At 43.6% G+C, this 25135-nt stretch overlaps 6 protein-coding genes across 6 annotated transcripts in view; 2 read left to right on the top strand and 4 right to left on the bottom strand.

Moving 5' to 3' along the window:
* LOC126564902 (cyclin-Y-like protein 1) overlaps positions 1–24592 on the bottom strand; it is a 326841-nt gene extending 302249 nt beyond the window's left edge. Inside the window, exon 1 of the mRNA XM_050222027.1 lies at positions 23447–24592. Within this exon, the coding sequence (XP_050077984.1) occupies positions 23495–24592 (1098 nt within the window). The 3' untranslated portion in view covers positions 23447–23494. The remainder of the gene's footprint in view (positions 1–23446) is intronic.
* The window catches only part of LOC126564164 (G-protein-signaling modulator 2), a 432630-nt gene that overhangs the window by 70051 nt on the left and 337444 nt on the right, over positions 1–25135 (bottom strand). The gene's annotated exons all lie outside the window — the stretch shown is intronic.
* LOC126565575 (protein cornichon) lies at positions 4313–5058 on the bottom strand. Its single transcript, XM_050222766.1, has 4 exons — positions 4902–5058; positions 4674–4786; positions 4413–4556; positions 4313–4340 (listed from the first exon to the last, which is right to left on the bottom strand). The coding sequence occupies exons 1-4, from the start codon at positions 5049–5051 to the stop codon at positions 4313–4315; spliced, it is 435 nt and encodes a 144-aa protein (XP_050078723.1). The 5' UTR covers positions 5052–5058.
* On the top strand, positions 8994–12056 carry LOC126564193 (SET and MYND domain-containing protein 4-like). The gene is made up of 6 exons (XM_050221161.1): positions 8994–9118; positions 9196–9720; positions 9784–9951; positions 10023–10356; positions 10854–11553; positions 11635–12056. Exons 1-6 carry the CDS (start codon positions 8994–8996, stop codon positions 12054–12056), a joined length of 2274 nt encoding a protein of 757 aa, XP_050077118.1.
* LOC126560437 (INO80 complex subunit E) lies at positions 12286–12797 on the bottom strand. Its single transcript, XM_050216396.1, has 2 exons — positions 12615–12797; positions 12286–12522 (listed from the first exon to the last, which is right to left on the bottom strand). Exons 1-2 carry the CDS (start codon positions 12795–12797, stop codon positions 12286–12288), a joined length of 420 nt encoding a protein of 139 aa, XP_050072353.1.
* LOC126563767 (nuclear pore complex protein Nup214-like) lies at positions 13446–19136 on the top strand. Its single transcript, XM_050220492.1, has 2 exons — positions 13446–13497; positions 13587–19136. Exons 1-2 carry the CDS (start codon positions 13462–13464, stop codon positions 19134–19136), a joined length of 5586 nt encoding a protein of 1861 aa, XP_050076449.1. The 5' UTR covers positions 13446–13461.

Below are 25135 nucleotides of genomic sequence, written 5' to 3'. Positions count from 1 at the left end.
TCGTCCAGTGCAAACGTTCAAATAAATTAATGATGTGTTTTCTTTCCTTGCTTTTCCAGTGTATCTTCCACCATCGCGTTAATGCGTGCGACAGATCGTGCACCGAAGTTCCCGATCATCAAACTCCTCCAACGCGTGACATCATCTGTACATGCATACGTTGGGCGGCAGACAGAGTCAAAAAAAATAAATAAATAAAGGCACCAAACACCACGAAACCACCGTGAAACACGCGCAATATCTGGACAGTAGTGAACAGGAAACAACCAACAACGACTGATGAAACACTACAGACGATCGGGTTAGGCAAGCTTGCGGTGCAGTTTTTACCGAGACCAATTTAGCGTGTGTCTGGACATGCCAGTGAAAGTATTTATCACCCTCATCGATATTGATTATAGTGATAGGGTGGGAGATGGTGTTGTGCGAATTCGTTAGCAAAACTTATCAATGAGGAAGATCGTTGGGGAAGCAATAATTATAAGGTTTTAGTTTTGTTTTTATTTTAGGAGAAACAAAGAAGGGAAACAATTAGGCGTGGTAGCAAATATTCAGATAGTTAAATCATCATCAAGAGAGGCAAATCGTTGCAACAGTGTCATTCATTCGGTTTTCGGATTCATTCGTTGCCATCCTCGGTGTGTGTATAGATTCCCCATTTTTTTTCGACTTAATCAAATTGATGTGTGCATACATTCCATTACTACCGTTATATGCTGACCACCACGGAGGGGGCGAGGGTCACGGGCAGTTGATTTAAGCGTACCTCAGACCGAGAAAAAATCGATGTAATGAAAACATTTAAAAAAAGGGGACAAACGAGTAGTGTTCTCTTCGATTTCTGAAGAATTTCAGAGATCAGGAGGAGTCGTCGTTTAAACACCACGGCCGTATTTGCTTAAGAAGAACTTAAAGCAGTAGGAAGCGGGAACCGTAAAGGGGGGGGGGGGGGAGTGTTTGGTGTATCGTGACAAATGGAGTGTGTCCACACGTGTGTTAGTGATGGGTGAATCCTCATTTTTTCGGAGTCGGATTAATCCAACTTAAACCTTTTGTTGTTTGGTTAAACTGTGTCGGCGTCTCGGGAATTACTTCGGAAATTTAATCGTCAGCAGACTCAGGAGCAGCTCCGGAGTTTATATCGGAAATGACTCCGGATTTAGCTATGAATTACTCCGGAGTAAACTACGCATTACTGCGGCATCAACTCCGGATTTTTTTCCGGAGTTGAATCCGATTTTTATACGCTCGGATTCATGAATCCACTCTGGAGCTCCCACCACTAACGCGTGTATGCAATGCTCGAGCCTGTAGAGAAAAAGTTGAAAGAATGTAACCAGCGAAATATGGATGAAATGCGCCTTTTGCTTGCTGCATGATGATGCAAAAGCACGCTGCAAAACGGAACAGATGAACATCAAGTGCGGCAGGGCATACAGAAGCATTGGGAAGTTGTGGGTCAGAAAAATAGGGGGAAACAGCTGGACAAATGATGCTGCGCATCACTGCAAACAATTGTTTTGTGTTAAAATTCGAACCGCAGTCAAAAGAAAGGAGAAATTTGCCCTTCAGCAAAACCTTTTACCCCCTTTAGTCTTGGTAAACGTGTGTGCGTATGCATGTGAGTGTAGCTTTAAAGACAGAAAATTATGGGGCGCGGGCCAAAACTACAACAGCCCCTCCAGCGGAAGTTAGTGAATGAATGAATGAAAACGCATGAACGAACCCAGTGTGTTTGAATCCGATTGATGAACAGGTGAGGGACACGCGCATGTTCCCACTTGCTCAATAACGGATAAGCAAATGATCCCAAAATTGAACAGTTACCAAGTATTTGTTGTTCATTGTAGTTAGTAATACCGCTCGGTATAGGTATAGGTATAGGGACTCTTATATGTTAGAAATACTCCAACCAGAGAGAAACCACTTTAATCTAAAAAAAAAAAAAAACACGCGATAGCCCGCAATGTACGGCGTTAGCTTATATCGTAAATATAGTACTTTATTGTAAATGTTATAGTCCGCAATGATCGTATAGAACCGCAGAAGCATAGGTTGTAAGTTGTGGCAAACTAGTCTATCCCCCGTGCGCACGTTTAGATTAAGAGTGAGTTGCGGCAAAAAAGCACGGCGCAAACGAAACACTCGGCGCTCCGTACTTTGGGCCGGCAAACGAACTAGTATTATTTGATGCTTAAGTTTGAAACAACAACAAAAAAACCCATGTAACTTATAGATGTGTGTATGGCCATGATGCGTAAGGCGCAATTTTAAGGACAACTGCGATAGCTTTTAGATTTTAGAGAACGTAGAAAAAATTAAGAATTATAGTCCCCGTTTATCGTAGCGAAGCAACGAGGCGAAGTGATTTCAATTCTGGAAGCATTTTCATGCAACTAGCTGCACTCTGCCCTGGTACTACTCTCTCCATCCCTGCCATTTTCGCTCTTTTCCCAACCCGTTGAGAGAAAAACGGCAGTTGGAAAGGAATTCAAAAAGGAAAACTTTTTACGGAACCTTTTTGTTTACGCGCGATCGGTTGAACTATTCTGATTGTAATTTAAGTTTATATGACAAGCATGATTTGCTGATACCGCACGTTAGGCAGATGTATACAAATATGTTTACAATTTAGAGTTAAATTAAACTTTGCTACTCCCTGAACCACATGGGACAGGATAGGCGAGCGGAGTTCATGTAGCAAAATAAAATCTCTTTTTATACAGCCCACGAAACAGCAAGGCTTATGTGCGATAGTGAAGTATGCGAACATTCAATGATGTTAGGCCATTTATAGAACATTTTTCTACCAATTAAGTGAAACCTTTTTTCTAAAGAATAAATGAAAACAAAAAACAAAAAGTTACAAAAAACGAATATGCAAATGTTTGTTAGCTATCGAATCAGCCTCCGGTTTTGTGTAATGATGTGTTGCGTGCGTGCCTTCATGATGTATCCGAAAAGTGATGGAAAATGAATTAATTAAATTATGTATGGTAAGGTACGCTTCTAGGATATCCAGTCTTTCTCTCGTTCAAGTGTTTGGTATGAAGTTCTCACTTTAATTGTACTTAAATTTATCGCATCAAGCAGAAAGAAAACATGCAGATGCTATTCTTATCTTTAGCTGGCTTGGGCATACTGACGCACATTATCTCTTATGCCTCTAGCAAAATTACACGCTCACGTTACTTTTTCGTTCCAGAGGTAATATTTTTGCTCTTTTTTGGTTTTAAAAGCTAGAGAAATTTTACCATTTCTGGCTTTCTAGGCTTTAATGATATCCCGTAGCTAAATAGTCCGCCAAGAGTAGTGATGGGCAATTGGAGTCGGAACTGTATGGTTCCGCTTCCGCGCTCGGAATCAGTTAGGGTTCCGATTGCGTTTGCGGAATTGTTACTCCTGAAAACAATTACGGAATTAATTCCAAGAAGATTATACGTAGGGTATGGAAGATAAATAAAAATAGCATCTAAAATTGCATTTTAATAGTAATGTCACTATTTGCGGCATGCGATAATATGTCACATGCCGCAATTAATAGTTTATCTTAGGCTAATAAGTTTAGTAAAGTTTAATAGGCTTAAATAATAGTTTAAATTTAGCTACCGATGTTGTTTCAGCTGTTATCTTAAATTCGTTTTGCTAGCTGCAGGGATTAAATAGCAAATAAGAAAAGAGAACGACGTATTCCACCCCAAGTGGATATTCTTTCAGTAAAAAGTGAAACAAAGAAACAAAATAAATTTAATACAAAAATTTCGTTCTAAATGACGATTAGAGAGTGTAGAGGATAGTTTATAGCAATTGCGTTTGTACACATTTCCAAACGCTCAATTCTCATTTATTCAAACAGATAAACTATGTGTGTGTATGTATATATGGTCATTAGAATTGGCTACACGTCGTATTGTATCTATTCTGAGTTACGAAACGCCTTTGATTATCGTCAAGATCGTCCCCTTTTTGCCTCATACCTCCTCTTCCAACAGAAATGAATGAACGGAATAAATAAGTATTCACTAGTCATAAAGCAATCGTATGATCGAGTGAGAAGTTCCCGGCTTGGTTCTGGATGAAACATTAAGGTGTACAAATAAAACAGAACAAAAAACTGCATTTCGGTTGGGCTCAATCGAAATTAAACGTACACCATTGTGGCACGACAGGATGCAGCACTTACATATTTCCTGCTTAGTTACCACGAAACAATGGCTTTGAGTGAAACTAGCTCATTTTTCACTACAAAACAAAAACTTACTCATATATCCTTGTCGTATTCGTTCGTAAGCATAATGTGTTCGTCCAGCTTTTACGAAGCGATTAAAGCCATTATCATGCTAAAAGAAACATCGAAGTTAAATTAATGTGGGATAAATGAAATACCCATTTGTGAACCACCACTTCCTTACCCGTAAAGATAGTAGAAGAACGATAGCAGGTACACCGCAAGCTTAATCCAGCCCTCTCGCAAACATGCCCGCAAAACATCGGTATTCATAATGCTCGTTGGATCGTACAATCCCGGCTGCGACATAACCGGTCGATTCGCGTACCTAAACAAGCGTATTTCAAGGGAAGAGTAAGAAAAAAAAAACAAAATATTTGTTTGAAAAGTTGTTTAAATACAGGAGGTGCAGAGGGCGGTACAAGCTGATAAGGTGCGCGCCTACCTCCAAATGTGGTACGCGATGAGCGGAATATTAAGGGCGAGCGATAGCCATTCGCCCGAAAATAAGAACAGCAAGTTGAACAGTATGTGCAGCCCATATTCCGGCAGGACGAGCTAAAAATAAAACGGCCAAACGGTTTGTTAATAGGTATCGATCGGGGCAGCGGTCGTCGGTCGCGTAATGTGGCCGACCGCCGGCTTAGCACAGCATTTGGAACATCTAACTTACCGGATTGAGCGAGTTGCATTGGTCGATCGGATTTTTGTAATCTGTTTTCAGCTCGTCAAACGCAATCACGTGGAAGATGGAAAAGAATATTAGAAATGCATCGATAATTAACGCCACGATGTAGCTGAATGCGGGAAAGCTAAAAGCCATATCTCTGGGATTGACTACTTGGTGGTGTTGTTCTGTATACGGATGGTCGTATCCTTTCTAATGTCCGCAAATGTACCCGTAGCCGTTCGACTGTCCGTGCTGCAAGTAAACGAATGTGAAGATGTTTAGTAAGTTTATTTACTGTACAAAATAAAACCAGCAATCGTACCGGGTTTGCTTAAATGATGCCTTTCGGTATGATGCTGCTAATTTTCTGTTCACTGCACAAGCCGTGTATACTTTTGCCGTGATGAAAACTCAGGTGACAGCGCTCGAGACGCGTTTACACGGCTACATGTAGCAAAAACTGTCAAAGATTAAATTCATCGAATACCCAACTACTCGTGAGAAAGTCAGGCTGGTGATACAGCTCCACACAGGCCTCATTCGGTTCCATTCCCCACGATGAGCACAGGCAATGTTCATCTCACAGGTCGATGAACCTTCGATTTTGGGGCTATTGTGCGTCAGTCTTTAGCATCCGAAGAATCATGCACTTTACGCAGTTATGACACCGACAACGAGAACATTTAGAAAAAAATGAGCTGCGTAAGTTGCCCATCCATATTTTAAAAAAATACGTCGAAAACTAGAGGGCTCTCTGTAATCATACTTTCTCTTTCGTTACCTTTCATTTTTATGGTATGCTAAAGTTCCCATGAGTTTCGGAAAACTCAGGTACGTTTACACAACACAGTTTACACCAGTTCAGCATACCTGAGAACGCTATACACTTTTGGTCAAATGTTGAGTTAACGTTCAAGTTTACGCTTCGTGTATCATGGCTATTATGGCTACATGGGTATTGTCAGCGATAAACAACAACAACAAAAAAAAACATCGATTACCGGCATCCCATCGGAAATGTCAAATATTGAACCAAAACACTCGTTTGGTTCCTTAAACAAGTTTGGTTCCTAAACCTAAAACAAGAACAAGAAAAGAACTTAAACCTTTTTCGTGCAATCCACGCCGGCTAGTAATAAAGAGTGCAAATGGACGAATCTAGTGGAGTGTTTTCCAGTGGATATGGCGGTCCAGGATCCCGGGGGGAGGAGGGCGTCAGTAATTACTACAGTACCTTGGAGTGGTGCGAGGAGCCAAAAAGAAAGATGAGGAAAAAAACTAGACAGACGGCCTATCAAAAGTGGCTGAACTTCATGAAGAAGAGAAATTTTTGATCATGCAGTCAATAATCGAGGGCGAGAATCTGAGCAAAACTAATCCCTTACTATTGTCTAAAATCATTGAAAACGCGATCAACGGAAAACCCCTACAAGTGGATAGATTAAGAGACGGTAAACTATTGGTGAAAGTGGCAAATCAAAAACAGTGCGATAAACTGAAAAAAATAGTGCGTATCCCAGACACTAAAGGAGATATCCTAGTAGAAACGACAGAACACGCGACACTTAACTCATCCAAGGGTATCATCAAGAGCCCCGATATTGAGTTCATGGAAGAAAGCAAAATCTTGGAAGGACTAAAAGATCAAAAAGGGTGCAAAGTGACAATTATTCAGAGAAGGATAAACGACAACATCCTAAATACCAGAGCAGCAATCATTACTTTCACTACCAGTAAAGTGCCAAGGATGGTGGACTTTGGACTGTACCCAGTAAAGGTGGAGCTATACGTCCCTAAACCCATGCGGTGTATGAACTGCATGAAGCTGGGACATAGGAAACAATGGTGCCGAGGAGTCAAAACGTGCGCCAATTGTAGTGAGCCAGTACACACTGACACATACTAAAAAATCAAATGCGTATCATGTGGAGAAGGTCATCACACCTTGGACAGAAACTGCCCAGTTTTCATAGATGAGTTTGAAATAAGCAAAATTAAAACAGAAAACAGAACAACGCACGGCGAAGCCAGACGCATACGAAGGAAGCAATGCCCCGCTGTCCCTAAAAAACTAACAACAGACTCTCATACTTATACATAACAGACCAAAAAATCACCCAACATACAGCGCTCAACACCAATAGCGCTCAACACAGAAAACAAAAAGATCGACACAGAAAAAAAAATCACGCAGATACAAACATAACTTCACAGAATACACAGACCAACATAATCGATAACCTTAACACCACAAAATCCCCAACAAAGACAGTAATTAAGACTAACGAGATCGATAATCTCTCCGCAGGATCATATGATTCAAAGGAATCAATCTACATAGAGGTTACCGATGGTTCCTCTAACTCAACACTTGTAAAAAAAACAATTAAACAGACAGACACTTACCGATAAAGAAATAAGCGATTTTTCTTTAAATAATCGCATTCCACAACCCACATCGCAAAAACACTTATCTATTGAAAAAAAAAAGAATCCAGTCAACATATATCCATTTTCCCAATCGCAGAGCTAAGAGCAATGCAAGTTAACATCCAAAGCATGCTCAACAACCGCGACGAACTTATCAAAATAATACTGGACAAGAATATAGATGTTGTGTGCATTCAGGAACCGTGGCTAAATGAGGATACTGCAAAGAATTTTAAGATACCGAATTACAATCATATTCACGAAACAAGAGAAGATGGATATGGAGGTAGCAGTATCTTAATTCATAAAAACATAAAATTTGAAAAAATACACATTCACCAGTATAGCAATTTTATACAATCTGTCGGTATTAATACCGGCAAATAATCGGTATTAATTCAGAAATTCAAATTCTTAAAAAAAAGGAGAAGAGGAAAAATTTCGAAAAGTGGCTAGAACAAGTTAATATGGATACCTCGACCCACGAACTGTGGAATATTATTAGCAAATGCCACGGTAAACACCGCACTTATTAAAAACTCTAATTTAATCGACTCTAATGTACAAAATGCCAAAGACTTCCTTAAATTAAACTTCCCTACGTCTAAGAATAAAGTTAAGTATCTAACAATAAGATATGAGCAAGACACAGAACTTTTAAACATTGACAAATGGCACCAAATCCTTCAAACAAAAACAAAAAAAACTCTTCATCGGGGGTAGATGGCTTATCGTACGAAATACGATGGCTTATCGTACAAGACAGGTAAAGTTCCAACCAAAAATTGAAAGAATTAAAATTATAGCTATTGGCAAAATAGGAAAGGATCTAAACGACGTTCGCAATTACATACCGATCTCACTTCTAACAACACTATTAAAAATAGCAAACTCGGCAGTGTTAGATAAGATAACAAGTCATATCGTAAAACAGTTTCTGCTGCCATGGACCAGTTTTGGCTTTAGAAAGCACAAGTCCACAATAGGAGCAGTGGACTTACTTGTTAACATGATTAACAATAACACAAGAAAGAAAAAGTACACTGCGATAGTTTTTATAGACGTAAAAAATGCCTATAGTAATTACTGGTTACACAAAATGAAATTAGATGAAATTAAAGGAGAAAAAATATGGCATAAAAAATAATTAAGTTCATAAAAGAAAATCGAATAACATTTTTAAAAAAATGATAACATTAATTATTTAAAATAAAAACAACATCAAAGCCACACAAAAAAAAACGAAGAAAAAACACCACAGAAAAAATCCAAAGAAAAAAAAAATACAACGGCCAAATCAAATCAATAACATAAACATAGCTTACAACTACAAGGTATACACAGACAGCATAACGCTCGGGAGAAATCAAAAACAAGAAAGGTTCTGTAAGCTTCCCTAGAAGTTAACTATAGATGAGCAGTACAGTTAACTTAACTAGAAACGATAAGGACATATGGCCATAAGTAGCCGGTCCTGATAGCTTTAAGAGTATCGTGTTTCACAATCACGGACTAGTACCGGAGGGCCCAGGAAGCTGGACTCTTGTACCGAACCGGGATATATCCTCGCAAAGAAGGAGAAGAAGTTGGATCGAAGTTGTGGATTTCTTTCCGGAGGCTCTTACAGCGGTGCTTGGTCATAGAAATTTTAATTCAGTTTAAAACATGGGAAGCGAATGGGATGCATTTATCGAAGGGGCCATTACGAGCTTGAACTTATACCAGTACCTTCCGAAACGTTTCACTGATGAGCTGAACGTGATACAACGCTTATCGAACTTTACGTCCCGGTTGGTTCCTTGTGAATATTCTTGTACCGTTGGTACATTTTCTTTATTTTTGTACATTGTTTCCTCCATACTTTCAGCGCCGAATTGCAAGATTGGCTTTGCCAACTGCCAAACATTCTTCCAGCTGGAGAAGCATCATCCAACGAGCTACGTACAAAGGGAAACGCGATGTTCAAACACAAATCCAGCAATCATCTGGTACTTGCAGCGTATAACAAAGCAATCCTTGCTGCCCCAGCCGGTTCGCGAGCGTTGGCATTGAGCCATGCCAATCGTGCCGTTGTGCTTATTCGCTTAGGACGGTATCGGGAAGCGTACGAGGATTGTCAGCTAGCATTGGATGGAGATTATCCGGCGGAAAAGCGCCTCAAAGTTTACTTCCGCCAGGCGGAATGTGCAGAAAGTATGAACGATCACAGTAAGCTGGGTCCGATTGTCGACGGTATATCACAGATAGCAGATGGCGATCTGTCACAAGTGCTATCGAAGGGCGAACGGGTCAAGTTACAAACACTCCAGACAAAATATGATGCAGTTGAGAAGCGTTCGGTTGAAGCTGCAACACGGAGTGATGATAGTAATTTTCTTGCATACGTTAAGATGTACGTAGAACCTTCCTTCTTTTCCTCGAGGGGTAATCAAATTCAGCATTTTAAATTTTCCAGATGTTCAAACCGTGAAGGAGGACGCCATGCTATTGCGCAGGACACACTTCTTACAGACCATATCGTTGCCAGGGAAACGGCCGTCTCCTTCGTGCCAGTGTATGATCCTAACGTACGCAATACGTACGACTGCCAAAAGTGTGCCAAAGTCAATGTGATCCCTTTTCCGTAAGAACACATGGATTGCATTGAATTAGCATTTGGAGTACATTGCTTCTTTCACTACCCCCATTTGTTAGGTGTTCCACCTGTGGAAGCGCATGCTACTGCAGCATCCAGTGCAGAGACGATCACCGGCCCGTGCACCGTTTTGAGTGTACCGGGTATCAGAAACGTTTGTGGCATTTCATTGGCATCGCACATTTAGGGATGCGCAGCTTTCTGGACGGATTCGATACGATTCGTAGCAAAATGTTGAAGCTATGCGATGAAAAATGTGATCCAAAATTTGATGTGTGGCTTACGGATGTAACCAGTGGTGGAGAAAAACAGTTTGGCCATTATAAACAGGTGTTGGGGTTGGTAACTAACTTCCACCGAATGGACCCAGATGATGTGCTGCGTTATGCATTGGTGAGTATGTTATTATGTACAAAATACGTTCAACGCTCATATTCGAATATCTTGCAATCGATCAGCTGTTCTAGCACATGGGTAATATTCGCATGGGATCCGTAAGATCGACTTGATCACCGCGGAAATGTACGATCAGAAAAACACTAGTCAGTAAAGTCAGTAGATCTTTCCAACTAAACTTCTCAGCACTAGTTTTTCAACTATTTTTTATGGGGTCATTTGCAAATTATTACACGCTTAAGAAGATTTCTCAGCAATTTCATATGTCTGAAACCGATAGAACCACCATTTTTATACAACACAAGTCTAGGACCTAGATGGACTGACATTGGTTTTAAGAAATAGGCTAAGAATACTGCTAAAAATCCGAAAAAATCGAATGATCGTTAGGGCGTTGTCTTTAAGTTTGATCGATTTCAAGCCGTTCATTGTGTGTATTTAATTGCTTTATAAGCTGGACTGACCAATTTTAATTATTTTATTTTAAATTTTAGGCCGGTCTGATGCTCTCCATTTATCTGTTCGAGTTTACACCATTTTTAAGCGCATATGGTTTAACGCAGGGGATCGATCGATTGCGCCATTGCTGTGCAGCGCTAATAATGCGTCACATTGGTCAATTGGTATGCAATGGGCATGCGATCAGCGAACTACGTGCAAAATCGTCATGTGCCAGCTCCTACGGAGGACACCGGGAAGCATTTGTTTTGCTGCAGGAAGATAACTTCCTTCCGCAAGCTGGATTGCTGCATCTTTGCTTTAGCAGTTCGCGTATATTCACGGCGATATTTCCCCAAATAAGTATGTTTAACCATGATTGCAATCCAAACATTCGCAATCACTTTGATCGATCTACGCTCACGGTTTATGCTACCCGTAAAATACCACAAGACAGTGAAGTTGTAAACTGTTACGGTCCCCATTATAAGCTTATGCCGCGGGACATGCGCTTAATGCATCTTAAGCAGCAGTACTGTTTCGACTGTTACTGTGATCGATGCCGCGGTGGAGACGATATGTTCCTGAGCAAGTACAATGTGATCTGTTGTAGTGTTTGTTGGCAGCAGTTTTCCATGGAGCTAAATATGGAGCACTTGCTGGCAGGTAACAGCGTATTCTGTACCCATTGTTCCGCCGCAATCGATACCGATTGGGTCAGAATATTTGAGCAAATGGATGATGATCAAGAATATGGTAAGTATGGAAAACTGTAGTTGCACGCCACTACCACTTTGTTGCTAGTATAACATTTACATTCCAATTTTTCATTTCCAGTGGACAGGGATTTCCAACGAATTGTGACACTATATGACAGGTGCGAACAAACATTAGTAGGCTTTAATCAAACAAAGGCCGACGTACTGGACGCAATACTGCACACCTACACGAAACATGCAACCATGAACCACTTTTTACATTCTGCCTTGCAGAAATATGCAATGGAACTTGTTTCCAGTAGACGGGAACGGTATGATAGAATGAGCCTAGAATTCTTAACCGCCTGTTCCTATCTGCTAGATCTGTGGGCCATGCTGTATCTGGTTAATGGTCATGTACCGGTAGAGCTATCAAAAGAGGAGCACACTGCACTGAAAGACTTTCGTGCCGCAATCAGCATTGTCGGAATGGAGAATCGTATACTAATTTTAGATTATGCGGAACAATTTGTAATATTAAATGAAGAAACTAGAGATTAGCACACAGAGTAAGAGTGAGTGAGTAAGTTTATTCCTGCGTGTGTAACTATTTTGGTATTACTTCACATACAGAGTGAGTGATGTAAATCGTTTTAACCAATCTTCTTTTCTGATTCAAATCATTAAAAAGAGTGAGTTTTCTCATCTCTAGAAGAACCCCCAGTAGATGCCTGAATACCATTTTAGTGAGAACAGGAAATAAAACCAAACTATGCTTCATGAACGCTGTTCATTGTAGTCGTCTGTTTTTCTTTGCGGCACTCGAACGTGAACGGTTTGATTTCGTTGTCGTAGCGCAAGCCTCATCCTCCACTGCATCCGTTTCTGAGCTGCTGGAGCTTGTCGATGGCGTGCTGGTGTGCTGTTGGTATGTAAGCAGCTGGTCCAACAAGTAGTTACGATCACGCGCAATTTGGAACAGTTGGGACTGTATCGTCTTTAGTTTGATTCGCAAATATTCATTTTCCTGTATTGGGAAGAATTAAAACCAAGCGTGCAAGGGTTGATTAGGGTCATACGGATGCAGAGTAGCATTTCAAGTATAGGGAGAATACTCACGCGAATGAGTGTCTTAGATTTCACTCGTAATTCGTTGTATAGTTTTCGATAGTCGATTGAAGTTGGTGTTGGTTCTGTTTGCCCACTACCAGACGTAGGCGCATCTTCGACCTGCATATCGTCCATACCGAAAATCTCGTGCAAAAAATCATCCGAAGTTTGCCGCATGGCTTGGCCAATCATGTCAATCGTGTACCTTAGCAGAAATGAGAATAAAGATAGTTAATTTAACGTTTATTGCCTGTGTTTTGTGACAAGTGCACGAATTATTACTGCGAATGGTTTTCCATCTTTGCTTTTCGATTACTATTTGTTCGACGCGGTCGGTTTCGCGGACTGCCTGGAGGAGAGTGCCTTTGAATTGGGCCAATTCTTTCACAGCTTGCTATTGTACTTTCCTACCACAGCCTACTGCGACCGATAGTTACTATTTTCACCAGCTTCAGTTATTTTTATGGACCATTCGTTTGTGCAAAAGGAAAACTTCAATAGACTATCGTCGTTGCTCTTCACGAAAAATTTATGACGAATATGATCTACGATTCTTCGAACGTGCGTGTGGCTTTATTCTGCTGGAATTCAAAATTGGAGGTGTAAATGCGGCTTATTGGGATTTCTTCGTAAAGAACTGTCAAAGCACTGTCAACGAATGGAAGCGAAAAAATAAGCGGGGTTGTATGTGAAACAAAAGCTGTGTGTGGTGCGTCGTTCTTATGTACGTATTCGTAGGGAAAGCTATAAAATACTGCAAAACGTGTCCCATTTTAATACTCCAGCTTTTTTCTGGACTGATCGGGTAGAGGACACTTAAGTGGATCTAGCAGGCGGCTGAAAGTGAAGCGTGAAAATGGCTCAACCGGCACCGCTTTGTTTGGATGTTACGGTGAGTTGGAAAATAGGTTATGTTTACATTTTGCAACGAACGACGAACGAAGCTTTACGCGGTTGTGTTATTTACTTTCGCACTTAAAGGAATTAAAATTCAAGCTACAGAGCAAGGTGCCGATTTTTAAAGGAGATGGTAATGCAAAAAATGGCTGCAATTTGCTTGCCACCGCCAGTGTACATGGGCTCGTTTTTGCCGGTACCGTCGGGTGCGAGCTGCGCGTACTCAAGCTGAAAGACGTCACCACCGACCGGGTGATTAATGTGATCGTACCGTTGCGGACGGTACCATTACCGAGCGAACCGTACCAGTTGGCCGTTAGCTGTGATCATGGAATGCTGGCGGTGGACATCGTTGCGAACGGGGTGCCGTTTGTGTACATTTACTCGGTACCGTCGTTTCTGACCGGTTCCGTTGTGAAGGTGCATGAAATTAAAACATCCCCTCAGCCAAATGTGCGGAGTACACAGCTCTGCTGGAATCCCGTCATACACAATGTGCTGGCAGTGCGTACCGAAGCTGGTGGGCTTTCGGTGTACACGTTAAAGGAACCGGCCGGTTTGGAGTTTCATTCGCTCGATACGAACAATCCGGCCGAACAGGCCCAGTGTGCCTGCTGGAGTCCGAAGGGTAAGCAGCTGGTGGTAGCATTCGTGAACGGAAAGCTGATCCAGTACAAGCCAGATCTTAAACCAGCCCGTACCATCGTCTGTCCGGCCGGTGTCGTGGAGGGTGCCTTCGATGTGCTAGCAGTCCAGTGGCTTAGTACGTACCAGTTTGCGGCTGTTTTCCTTATGCACGCGAACAATTCAGTGCCAGCGCTTTTCATCGTAAACGCTCCGAAGGTGGGCAATCCGGTTTTTATCAACTATGACGATATCTGCTACAGTCAGAGTGGACCGCGCAAAGGGCAAGTGTTTTTGCAGCACATCCTGCCCTGGAATCTGCTGCTGATGGCATCATCCAACAGTATGGAGGTTGGAATGTTGGGCACAACGGAAAGCGGCGAATCGCCTACCTGGTGCCAGTGGATAACAACGGACGAGGCACGGGCAGAATTGCCACTAACGAACGACAAACAGGAAACGTTCCCCATCGGTATGGTGCTTGAAACGGGATGTACGCACGAGCTCGTAATCGGCGAGCAGACGTTCCCGGTGATGCCAATGATCCATTTGCTTTCGACCTACGGTCAGTTGATTTCGTTTAACGTGCTCAACACACTCCCGAACGTGCCAAACATATGCTCTCCACCAAAGCCGGTCCAAGATCTGTCCGGTGGAGCGTTCGTTAAGTTGGATGTACAGAATTCGGGTCCGGCAACTTCCAGCGCGAATGCGACAGTTCCGGTTCCGGCTCCTGCTCCCTCGGAAATTTCTTTCACTGTACCGAACGGTGCCACATCAACGCCTGCTATTGCGAAATCGAAATCTTTCTTTAATCCCGGAGTGCCAGACGCGGTACAGAAGTCTCCGATCAGTCTGTTCGGTGGTGGAGCTTCCGGTGTAGCATCCGGGCAGCAGCCACAACAGAAACAGGCGACGACAACCCCAGCAATTGCTCCGACATTCGGTCAGAAGATTACGTTTGGATCTACGCCCGTAGGAGGCCCATTATCGCAAGGAGTGGCAGCTGGAACTGAAAAGAAAGCTCCGCCTTCGTTTGTTGGCTTTTCCGCACCGGGGACGACAGCGGCTAGCACATTCGCACAGCTGGGGACAAGCGCCGGTGGACTTCCGATGATGTCTGCTCCACCTTTTCAAGCCGCGATGGCATCGATGGGATCGAAAGCGACGGCTGCCACCACAACGGGTGTTACGTCCGCTGCCGGACCGGATAACAAACCGCTCGTTACCGTCCCCCTAACATACGCACCGCAGCAAAATAATGGTTCAAATGCTACTACCACATCCACACGACCGCAACCAGCTGCGCCGAAAAAATCCGACGTTTCCACGGAAGACAGTAACGCCATCATACGTACGCTAATGGTCGATGAAATTAATCGTTTTACGCGCGAACTCAACACTCTGCAGCAGCGTAACCGCACCCTGAACGTGCAAATCGGCGTGAAAGAAGAATCGGCTCAAATTATACGCAATTTGCGTGAGCTGGAGGACATAATTGCGCAAGCGAACGAAAGCACCCAATCGCTCGTGTCGGATGTGCAGTCGTTACGGCTCGGGTTGAACGAAGCGTTTGCGATGGTAGCGGAAGCGAACAGCAAGAGCGAGTTATACAACAATCCGACTCTGCACCAGTACCAGGAAGCGCACGGCGGCATGTCCCAGACGAGTCGCCGTCAGCTGAGTGCGTTGGAAAATATGCTGCAAGTAAACGAAAACCAGCTGCGTACCGTTACGAAGCAGCTGAAAGCACAGTGGATGTGTCTGGAGGAAGCAAAGCAGGCCCGTGCCAAGCAGCGTATGCACATCCCAAGCCTGGAAGTACTTTACCAGACACTTTCCAAGCAGCAGGACATTTTGAACCGACAGGGCGAAAAATTGGCGTACCTGAAGAATAAGCTTGGGCTGCGAGGCAGTTTGAAGGGGCTGGATGATCGAAATAACCGTGTGAAAGACACGACAGACACGTCCGAGAGTGCGATCGAGTCGTTAACGGATTCGATCATATCGCTTACGCTCGGTGATCAGGTGGCGGCCGATACGAGAAAGTTAAGCGAATCGAAACTGTCCACCCTGCGGCGGGTGCTTGTGGGCCGGAAGGTGGTCACGGTGAAACCGCAACGTCCGGATCGTGTTGGGTTGAGTTCGGAGGTGGTCCGTGAGCGTCGCGATCAAGTACGAAAGCTAAACGTGGAACAGGAGAAGCAGGTTAAAGCAACGCAGCAGCAACAGCCAGTTGCGTTCAAAACGACCGTTAATAAGGAACGGGTACCGCAGCAACAACCCAAACCTCAACCGGTCAAACCGTTGGGAACATCGACAGCTAATACGAAAGCGTTTTCCTTTGGTAGTCAAGAACCGGCGGCAGCAGCGCCAAGCCCTCAAGGAAGCTTCTCCTTTGGGCAAACCACCATTACACCACTGTCTGCAGCAGTTGAACCGGCAATGAAACCAACCCCGAACGGTGGAAGTATTAGCACTGGACTCAGCTTTGCAGCTCCCAACAACTTCAGCAGCAAGGACAACGATAAAGACAAAAAGGATATCTCAGTTGGCGGTAAAGAGAACATTCCAATCTCTAAAGCCCCTACTTCGAGTCCATTCAGTTTTGCTGCTTCAACTTCAGGAGGATCATTTATAACATCCACGTCGGCTGAGACGTCCTCATCAGTGGCAAGCGCTGCTACGAAGCCGGTATTCTCGTTCGGTACCGTCGGAACCAACGGCCAGTCGGGAATAGCGTTCGGTTCCCTTGGGAAATCAAACTTTTCATTCGATCTACCATCCTCCGCTACCACAACAGCCGTTAGCACTTCATCGTCCGGCGGAACAGGGCTTTCTTTCAATCTTGGCGCACCGTCGGAAGGATCGCTATCCTTGGGCAAACCGAAGCCGAATGAAAATGTTCTTCCATTGGTGGATGAGGCAACACAGAAGGATAAACCATTACCACCCTCGTTTGGACCGATGGAACCGGCCACAAAGTCACCACTACCGGCTCTGACGAGTTTGCTGCAGAAGGTCGACTCGTCGCCGTCTTCGGTGGATCTTAGCGTTAAGAGTGGCTCAGCGCCGCAAGCGAAACCATCCGGGGAAAGTTTTTTCGGTACTTTAGGTAAGGCCACATCTACGACGACGGCATCAATTTCCGGCAGCACAACCACAGCAACGACGACGAACGATGAATCAGCAAAGCCAGCTGCTGCGGGTCTGTTTTCCGGCATATCGTTCGGATCACTTACCGTAACGCCAACGTTTTCATCCGGTGGTTCCGGTCAGACTGTTGGAAGCGAATCCATTTTGAAATCAACGATCACTAGCAGCTCCGGTATGAATGGAAATGTCGGAAACGTTGCTCCAACAAGTAGCAGCTCCGTTGGTTTAACATTTGGAAGCAATAGCTTTGCCTCTTCTGGCTTTGGTGTAGTGAAAGCAACGCCATCAGTAGCATCAATTGATACAGCAGCGACGACAACTATTGCAAGCGGATCAACAACTACTACTTCTACAACAACATCTGGCTTTGGATTTGGATCACTTTCCACCACGTCCTCCTCCGCCACCTCAACTACCGCTTCACCGATAGGCACATTTTCTTTTGGAAAATTGTCACTTGAAAAACCGACTCTTGTAGCTGCAACCTCAGCCACTTCCACAACGACAACGGTCGCTTCGGTCAGTGTTGCTACTCCTGCTGCTACCACTGTTCAAGCAACGACTACTACGACAGCTTCCGTTCCAAGCACCACCGCCACTACAGCAGCGACCGACGCAACGTCCAATTTGTTCGGCTCTATTAGCATCTGCTCGCCAAGCTCGGCCACTTCTACAACTCCCAAGAGTCCAGCCTCCTCGTCGATTACGGGTGGAAATATCTTCACTTCGGCCACATTTGGCTCACCTAAATCAACGGATACGCCAGTCAGTAGTATCTTCGGTGGTGGTGGTGGTGCGGCTGTTTCATCTTCCGGCGGTTCTATCTTCGGTTCCGGGAAGCCTGCTACGGCTACATTCGGTGCAACGGCTGCCGCTTCTCCAGCTCCGGTAGGATTGTTCGCTTCTGTTGTACAGCCAAGCGTTGCATCGACCGCAACCGTTGTTAGCAGCACTGCTACTTCTGCTGCTACTGGTGGTAATATTTTTGGTTTCTTCAGTGCCGGCGCAGCAGCACCAGCAACAGCCACCAGTACAGCCCCGTCCGGTGGTGGATCATTCTTTGGCAGTGGAGCAGGAACCACAAGTTCCATTTTTGGATCGAGCGCGGCCACAACTACGACCAATATTTTTGGTAATGCGACCACCAGTCCTGCTACAGGAGGTGCGGTCTCCGGCGGTGGCCTGTTCGGTAGTGGCACCGCAGCAAACACCACACCCGGTGGATCGATTTTCGGAGGTTCATCCGCATTCGGCGCAACCGGTAGTGCAAGTGCTGCTGGTGGCAACATATTCGGAAGCCCGGTTGCAGCGGCACCATCGCCCGGTGGTAGTACTGGTGGTTTGTTCGGTTCGGTCGGTGCTCAGCAACCCGTCTCCTCAACACAATCCATCTTCGGTGGTGGTGGTGCAGCCGCTTCTGGCGGAGCGTTTGGATCGGCTGCGGTTACCGGCAGTCCAGGACCGTTCAGCAGCGGCGGTGGTACGGGTGCCGGTGTGAATGCGTTCGCTTCACCGACCAGTGGTACGTCCGCATTCAGCAAACCGCCAGCATTTGGTGCAGCGCCAACGTTTGGCGGTGCACCAACATTCGGTGGTGCGCCCACATTTGGCGGTGCGCCCACATTCGGCGGTGCACCCACGTTCGGTAGTCCGAAGGCTACGTTCGGCGGTGGGTCACCATTCGGTGGGGGAAGTTCGCCGGCTGGCATCGGTTCATCGCCAACGCCCTCGAACAATCTGTTCGAGCAGCTGGGATCATCTTCGTCTGGCGTGTCGTTCGGTGGTTTAGCCGCACAGCAAACACAAAAACCAACCCAATTCGGTGGATCGTCGTTTTCCAGCTGGCGATCGTAAATGGAGACAGCATCTGATCAGGATTGACGTGTTAAAATTTGTGTGAAAGTGAATCTTGCTTTTGTTGGTTGTCAATAAACATCAGATATTAAAGAAAAACACATCCCAAAAAGAGTTTTTACGTTGTTCTCCTCAAAACCACTCAGACATTCCCCGAAGCGATTAAAAAAATTAAATCATGTAGGTCCTGTTTTGATATGTTTTAGAGTTTAATTCAAAGGATAAAAAAGTGGAACTATAGTATAGTATTTCAGTTACTACTACTCACCCGATAAAGGCGTAATTCCTTATCCCACAACCAACAGTGTGTGAACGCCTCACCCGAAACTCGTTTAATTGAGAAATTAGTTTTCCTTCGGCTTTATTTTTTTCCTTTTTTCTCGCTTTATTCTGCGCATTTATCATCCATCATGAGAGACTACACACTCGTCCTTCGCAATAGGCTTACAAGTTACGATCATTTTATAAATTGGTACGATATTCCATCCATCCGATCACATCCCCTCTCCTTCCGGTGAATGTTTTCTCATCGCGCGCTCGCTTCGGTTTGTGGGTTTCCCATTTGTTATTTTGTATGTTATACGTTTACTATATTCCTATTAGACAATATCTCTTCTCTCTTCGATTCGCTATCATCGGTTTCGAACGGAATTTGTATGTTGCTCGTGTTGTGTTCATTGTTTTGTGAGTTGCTCGTGTTATCGATTCGTTTCTCGATCATCCTTACTGAATTCAAAGTATGTTGTTTGCGACCATTCTTCTATGACTATTCGGGTTTCTCTTGCTTAGCGCACTCTCCGATTCTTCTTTTTTTCTTTTATTAGCACACTCTCACGTTTTTTTCCTTTCTAAAATGTCACACAAGCACATAAAATGCTTCAATCTTTAATTTTACCTCAGTCAGCGCTCGGTTGCATTTTTGCATCAATTAGCAAAATTTCTGTTGACTTTCTTGTGCAGTTTTTGGTTAAATGAAATGATTAAATCAAGAAAAAAAAACAAATCAAATTTATATAACTTTTTACACATTCTCTGAGGCATTCTGGGGATACTTTTTATTGAATCCCTATGGAAGATTAATTGATTTGAGAAGTGAATGGAACCGAATTTTGTTTCGTCGTTGATTAAAAATTCCTTAACCACTCGCTCATCGCTTTTCGCTTGTCCTTGCCTCTGTTTGCGCGCCGTTCCATGCCACGCAATTCCGTATGTTTGGTAAGTGCAACATGAAATATGACTTAGTTACATGAATCAGATAAGTGGGGCTAAAGTAATTAGGCCGGAGGATAATTAAACAAAGAACACACACACAAGCGACAGAAGGGAGGCTATAATATCTATACAAAACTGAACAAAAACAACCTTAGAATGTGTAGATTTAGAGGGATCGACTAGTTATAGCGGTGTTACTGTGAATATGCAAACTGAAACAAGGACAAGAACAAAAAAAAACATGACTAAAGAATCATTCTTAGTTTCCTTTTTTGAAATATGAGCCCGTACACACACACGCACACTCACGAACATTGGTAAAATCTTTTTATAATGCATTTTGTTTGGTCATTCGTCTAGCATACTTTAGATATACCACCCGGTAGGATGGTGTTTCTGATTTTTGTGTTCTACTACTGATCTCCGTTTGCTACTCTTTTCATTTCTTCGAAAACAATGTTGCATTTTCTAAATTGTTGTATACCCTTTTTCTGTAATATACCTATTGCGCATTTAGTATAGTTTCGCCCCCGTACCGTCCCGAAAGTGTTGCATTTTTCGTCGCTTTTCCTTAAGGTTCTACCGTTGTTTTATGTTCATGTTTTTTTTTTTGTTTGTTTACTTTATACTTTATGTTTATCGACACATGCTTCATTTTATTTCACTATAAAAAAGTGCCCCGACACATTTAAAGGTCTTATCGGGTCCATTAGTACTGACTCTGCCCACACACACACGCACATTTTTGACTGAGATTTTTACTGCTACTATAATCTGGTTTTGCCGTGCGTGTTTTTTTTTTCTTGTTTTGTATATTCTTATACTTTTTTTCGTTTTTTTTTACAAATAAGTTCCTTTACAGCTTTAAATAAAGATGCCATTGTGAGCTTTTCACTGCTTCACGCGATAGTAGCAGTAATAGTAAGAAGCTTTTAGTTTGCTCTTAAGAAATATCACTAGAAAATGCACTCTACCATCCTAACACCCACAGTGAGAGCAAGCGGGCGGAAAATGGGAAGCAGGTAGTCGCGAGAAGAAGAAAAAACTGTGCTTTGCGAAGCGATGCAGATAGTTTTGATAGATATAAGCGAACACATTTCATCCTGTATTGCGGATTGAGGGATCTTTAAAACTCATTAGGCGATATTTACCGTCGCTCAGGAGCAAAATAGAGATTGTGAAGCAAATTTTCATCGAATCGACTTAGTTTACTTTTAGAAGTTACTTGAACATTTTAAGAACACGTTCCTGTCCGGATCAATCATGAAATCAATTATAAGTAATTTTTTTCGATTCTCATGAAAATATGGCTGAACACACATAAGACCATCAAATAAGACCATTCATCAAATTTAAAATTAAAAAAAAAAAATCGTTCCAGTTTTGGGCATTCATTCTTTTCATTTTTACAAGGATTGGTGCCTATAACTTTGGCCAAAACTTGGGTCGAAAATTTTTTCAAACCTATTTTAGAGTTTTCTAAGGGAAGCTATGTAAAGTTCGCTTCGGTGTTCGGAGCAAGAGACGAGCAAGAGAACAGCTCAAATAAATATATTCAAACAAACAAGTAAAGTGTTACAAATATGATGAAGAAGGGATTTAAAAAATAAAAAAGCATGCAAAGCATTCATTGAAAATTAATATAAGTTAGTGCGACTTTAAACCAAAAACTGTAGCGTGGTTAAAATAAAGTAAGATAGTTAGTTCCATCGCTGTTTGATTCGGTTTTTTTTTGCAATTCGCTCGCTCGATGTCCTTGTTATAGAAGAAATATTGCATTCCCTTTTCAAAGATATCTTTTTGTGTGATTTTTCTTCTTTTTTTAGTAGTTTGTGTGCACTGTATTGTGTGAGCTTTTTAAAAGTAAACACATGTAGAGATTGCTTCTACCGTGTCCGGAGGTTACCGGGGGCTTGTTCCATTATCTGCAAAATGTTATAAATTGACACAATTTGTTCAACTCTTTCTCCCCTAGCTTGTTTTGATTTGTTTTTGTCCGAAACTATACTATTGTGGACCATTATCGGCTTACAATCCAAAGAAATCCAGCGTAGCTGCAATCTTCACAGATGCTTACGGATATTAAATTTTCTAACGTATCTCGTTCGATACAGAGTTTATCTGTGGACAGTGTAAAAGCATCAATGCATTTGATAAACACTTCGATTGACATGATAAACGATCTCCTTTTATTGTAAAGCTACCAAGGGTTGATATTATAATCGAATCAGATGACTTTGTACCACTGCCTTGTAGCGCACGGGAAGGTGCGTAGTCTAAACCAGGTATGAATGGGGCCAGGGTGTTCAATTGTGATTGATCAGATTCGCTTACAATATCATCTGGTAGCTTTACAATAAAAGCGAATTGATTACCATGTCATCTGAAGCCATTACAATGTCAGCTAGCTTAGTCGACGGTTTCTACTGAAGTATGGACCAAAATTATTGATGATTTTACATTATCAAGTAAAACACCCTTGTAATGTATTCTCTTCAAACGCTTCGATACAGAAAATCGTTATCCGATTACCTTGCTTTCGAGTACAGAGTTGGATGTGACGAGGTGTATGGTGGAGTGCAAGTGAGTTTATGTTTTGTCCTTCCTTTTTTAAAAAAGCTCATGATAGCAAAAGGTGTGTGTGGGTGAAAGAGTATACACGCGTATATTAACTGTAGCCTAGTGTATTCTCCTGCAAATCCTACATTCTAACCGAAAACTGTATCCCCCACTGTAACAGTACTCGGTGGCGACGACGTTCTACATTTACACAACACTTTAGCGTCCTGTAGATGACCGATTTTTGTGAAAAGCAATTAGCAATATGTGTGTGTGTATGTGTGTGTAATAATTACAATAGAAGTATCGTTTGTTTTACAGTTATAGCGATAGTAGTAAGAGTAGCGTTGCGTTCTAACGACGATAGGTACAAACTATAAGTCTAGTTTATAGCTGGGTAGCTGCTCACAACAGTGATCCTATTACCACAGGACACAAACGCGCGCGCGCGCTCCCTATCACATCCTCCAAAACTCTACACGGATGTCTACGCGCGGTGTTATGGCTCTGGTCGAGGCGTTGCATATTTATGCGTTAACCATCATCATCAGGATGCTCACGTGCGACGGCACCGGGATGGAAGAAAATCACGACAGGATCGCCACACTGCGCCGGATACCTCCCTGCTGGTGGATGTTATCGATCGAGGACCACTTCTTCATCCCATTCTTAAGCGCTTCCGCTGTCGCTTTGTCCTGCATGACGCGCGACATCGCTTCCAGTTTTTGGGCACGCTCCTTCGACAGCGGTTCGGTTGGGAAGGACAGATCGTTCGCTTCGGCAAGCGTACGCAGATCGAAGTAGTATTTGGCGTACACGGAAGACGGTACGTTAATGTTGAACTGTAGCAGCTCCAAAAACTGTCGCTCCAGCTCATTCATATCCTCCACCGTAATGTCCTTCAGGATCTGACAGTAGTCCACGTTCCAGACGGCTTGGTCGTCCCACACCTTGCTCGCGAGCAGGATCGCACCGAGCACTATTCGCTTCCAGTTGCATGACGCAATGTCCAGCTCGGCGTACGTTAGCAGCCGCTCCAGATACACGAGCGTGATGATGGCACACTCGGCCGTCAGCTGGGCGGCATTGAACAGCGTCCGGACGAACTTGTAGATCTGCCGATGTTCGGGATTGTGTCGATCGTAGTCGTCCGGCACCGGGTCACGCGTGAGCGGATGTAGCTTCTCGTCGAAGATGTCTATCCGCCGCTCGCTGGTACGGTTCTTGATGTGATAGTAGATCGCCAGTGACACACACTTGACCGTGTTTTTGAGGTTCGGTTGCGACACGGTACTGTCGTCTAGGTAGATCGTTGAGCAGCTACTACTCTTCTTTAGGACACCGCCACCACCACCACCACCTCCGCCGACGCCGCCTCCACCAGCACCACCACCCCCTCCACCACCAGGACCTCCACCTCCCTGAGGTACGATCTGATGCTGGGACTTTTTGCGCGTCATACCATTTTCGAGACTTTGTTTCGAGCGCTCGAGAAACATGGTGCCGGCGGACGGATCGACCGACGGATCGTGCTCACCGTCGTCGCCTTCGCGCTCGGAAATGTGTTGCAAATTGTTGGCGGACAGTTCGCCCTCGGGCAGATGCTCCTCGAAGACGGGCGCTTCCTTTGCTTTGCGCGTCGGCGGTGGACTCGAGTACGAGCAGCATGACGTTTTGTTTCCCATCCTGTCCCGTAGTGTACCAACTTGCTTCTCTTTTTTTTAGCGTGACTTTTTTTTCCTATTTGTGTGCGCTTTTTAAAGCTTTTGCCGTCGAGTGTAAGTTTATTTTTGGCAGGAATCAAAAGTGCTTCCTCTCCTGCAGCATAATGACCAACGTTGCCCGATGGATTCTCGGCTATCCGCTTTTGAATGGTATAAATATAGTACACGAATTCGGGCACGACTCAGATGTGAATAATTTGTTAGACGATTCCGCAATGATTCTGAATCCTGGTGAAGTCTTTTTTTTACCCTGATGTGCTCTCTATCTTTCCTTCAGCTGAAGCGCGGTCTATTTTCGACTATTTCGATACAACAGGCTTGAACGACCCACGAATCCAAATCATCCGGATATTCACTAAACGCATTGATGATGGAAGATGAGAAGAAAGAAATGTCTCTCTGCAGTCTACTTCATGCGGCCGCAAGCTTTTGTTCACGTATTATCCCATGTACTGCAGCTCTTAGGAATGAAGTAAAATTTGGCAGTAGAGCGGTATTGCTCTC

The sequence above is a fragment of the Anopheles maculipalpis genome, chromosome 3RL (genome assembly GCF_943734695.1).
Source record: "Anopheles maculipalpis chromosome 3RL, idAnoMacuDA_375_x, whole genome shotgun sequence".
In the NCBI taxonomy this organism is placed as follows: domain Eukaryota; kingdom Metazoa; phylum Arthropoda; class Insecta; order Diptera; family Culicidae; genus Anopheles; species Anopheles maculipalpis.
The sequence above is the reverse complement of the archived record's forward strand: the minus strand, read 5'-3'. Positions and strand labels throughout refer to the sequence as shown.

Excerpts from the sequence above, each read along its gene's own strand:
- LOC126565575 (XM_050222766.1), bottom strand. The coding sequence starts at position 5,051 with ATGGCTTTTAGCTTTCCCGCATTCAGCTACATCGTGGCGTTAATTATC. Across the intron at positions 4,557-4,673 it reads ATCGCGTACCACATTTGGAG|GTACGCGAATCGACCGGTTA; the intron begins GTAGGCGCGCAC and ends ACGCTTGTTTAG. Across the intron at positions 4,341-4,412 it reads TTCTTCTACTATCTTTACGG|CATGATAATGGCTTTAATCG; the intron begins GTAAGGAAGTGG and ends TGTTTCTTTTAG.
- LOC126564193 (XM_050221161.1), top strand. The coding sequence starts at position 8,994 with ATGGGAAGCGAATGGGATGCATTTATCGAAGGGGCCATTACGAGCTTG. Across the intron at positions 9,119-9,195 it reads TTATCGAACTTTACGTCCCG|CGCCGAATTGCAAGATTGGC; the intron begins GTTGGTTCCTTG and ends CCATACTTTCAG. Across the intron at positions 10,357-10,853 it reads ATGTGCTGCGTTATGCATTG|GCCGGTCTGATGCTCTCCAT; the intron begins GTGAGTATGTTA and ends TTTAAATTTTAG.
- LOC126560437 (XM_050216396.1), bottom strand. The coding sequence starts at position 12,797 with ATGATTGGCCAAGCCATGCGGCAAACTTCGGATGATTTTTTGCACGAG. Across the intron at positions 12,523-12,614 it reads AATCTAAGACACTCATTCGC|GAAAATGAATATTTGCGAAT; the intron begins GTGAGTATTCTC and ends TTCCCAATACAG.
- LOC126563767 (XM_050220492.1), top strand. The coding sequence starts at position 13,462 with ATGGCTCAACCGGCACCGCTTTGTTTGGATGTTACG. Across the intron at positions 13,498-13,586 it reads CGCTTTGTTTGGATGTTACG|GAATTAAAATTCAAGCTACA; the intron begins GTGAGTTGGAAA and ends TCGCACTTAAAG.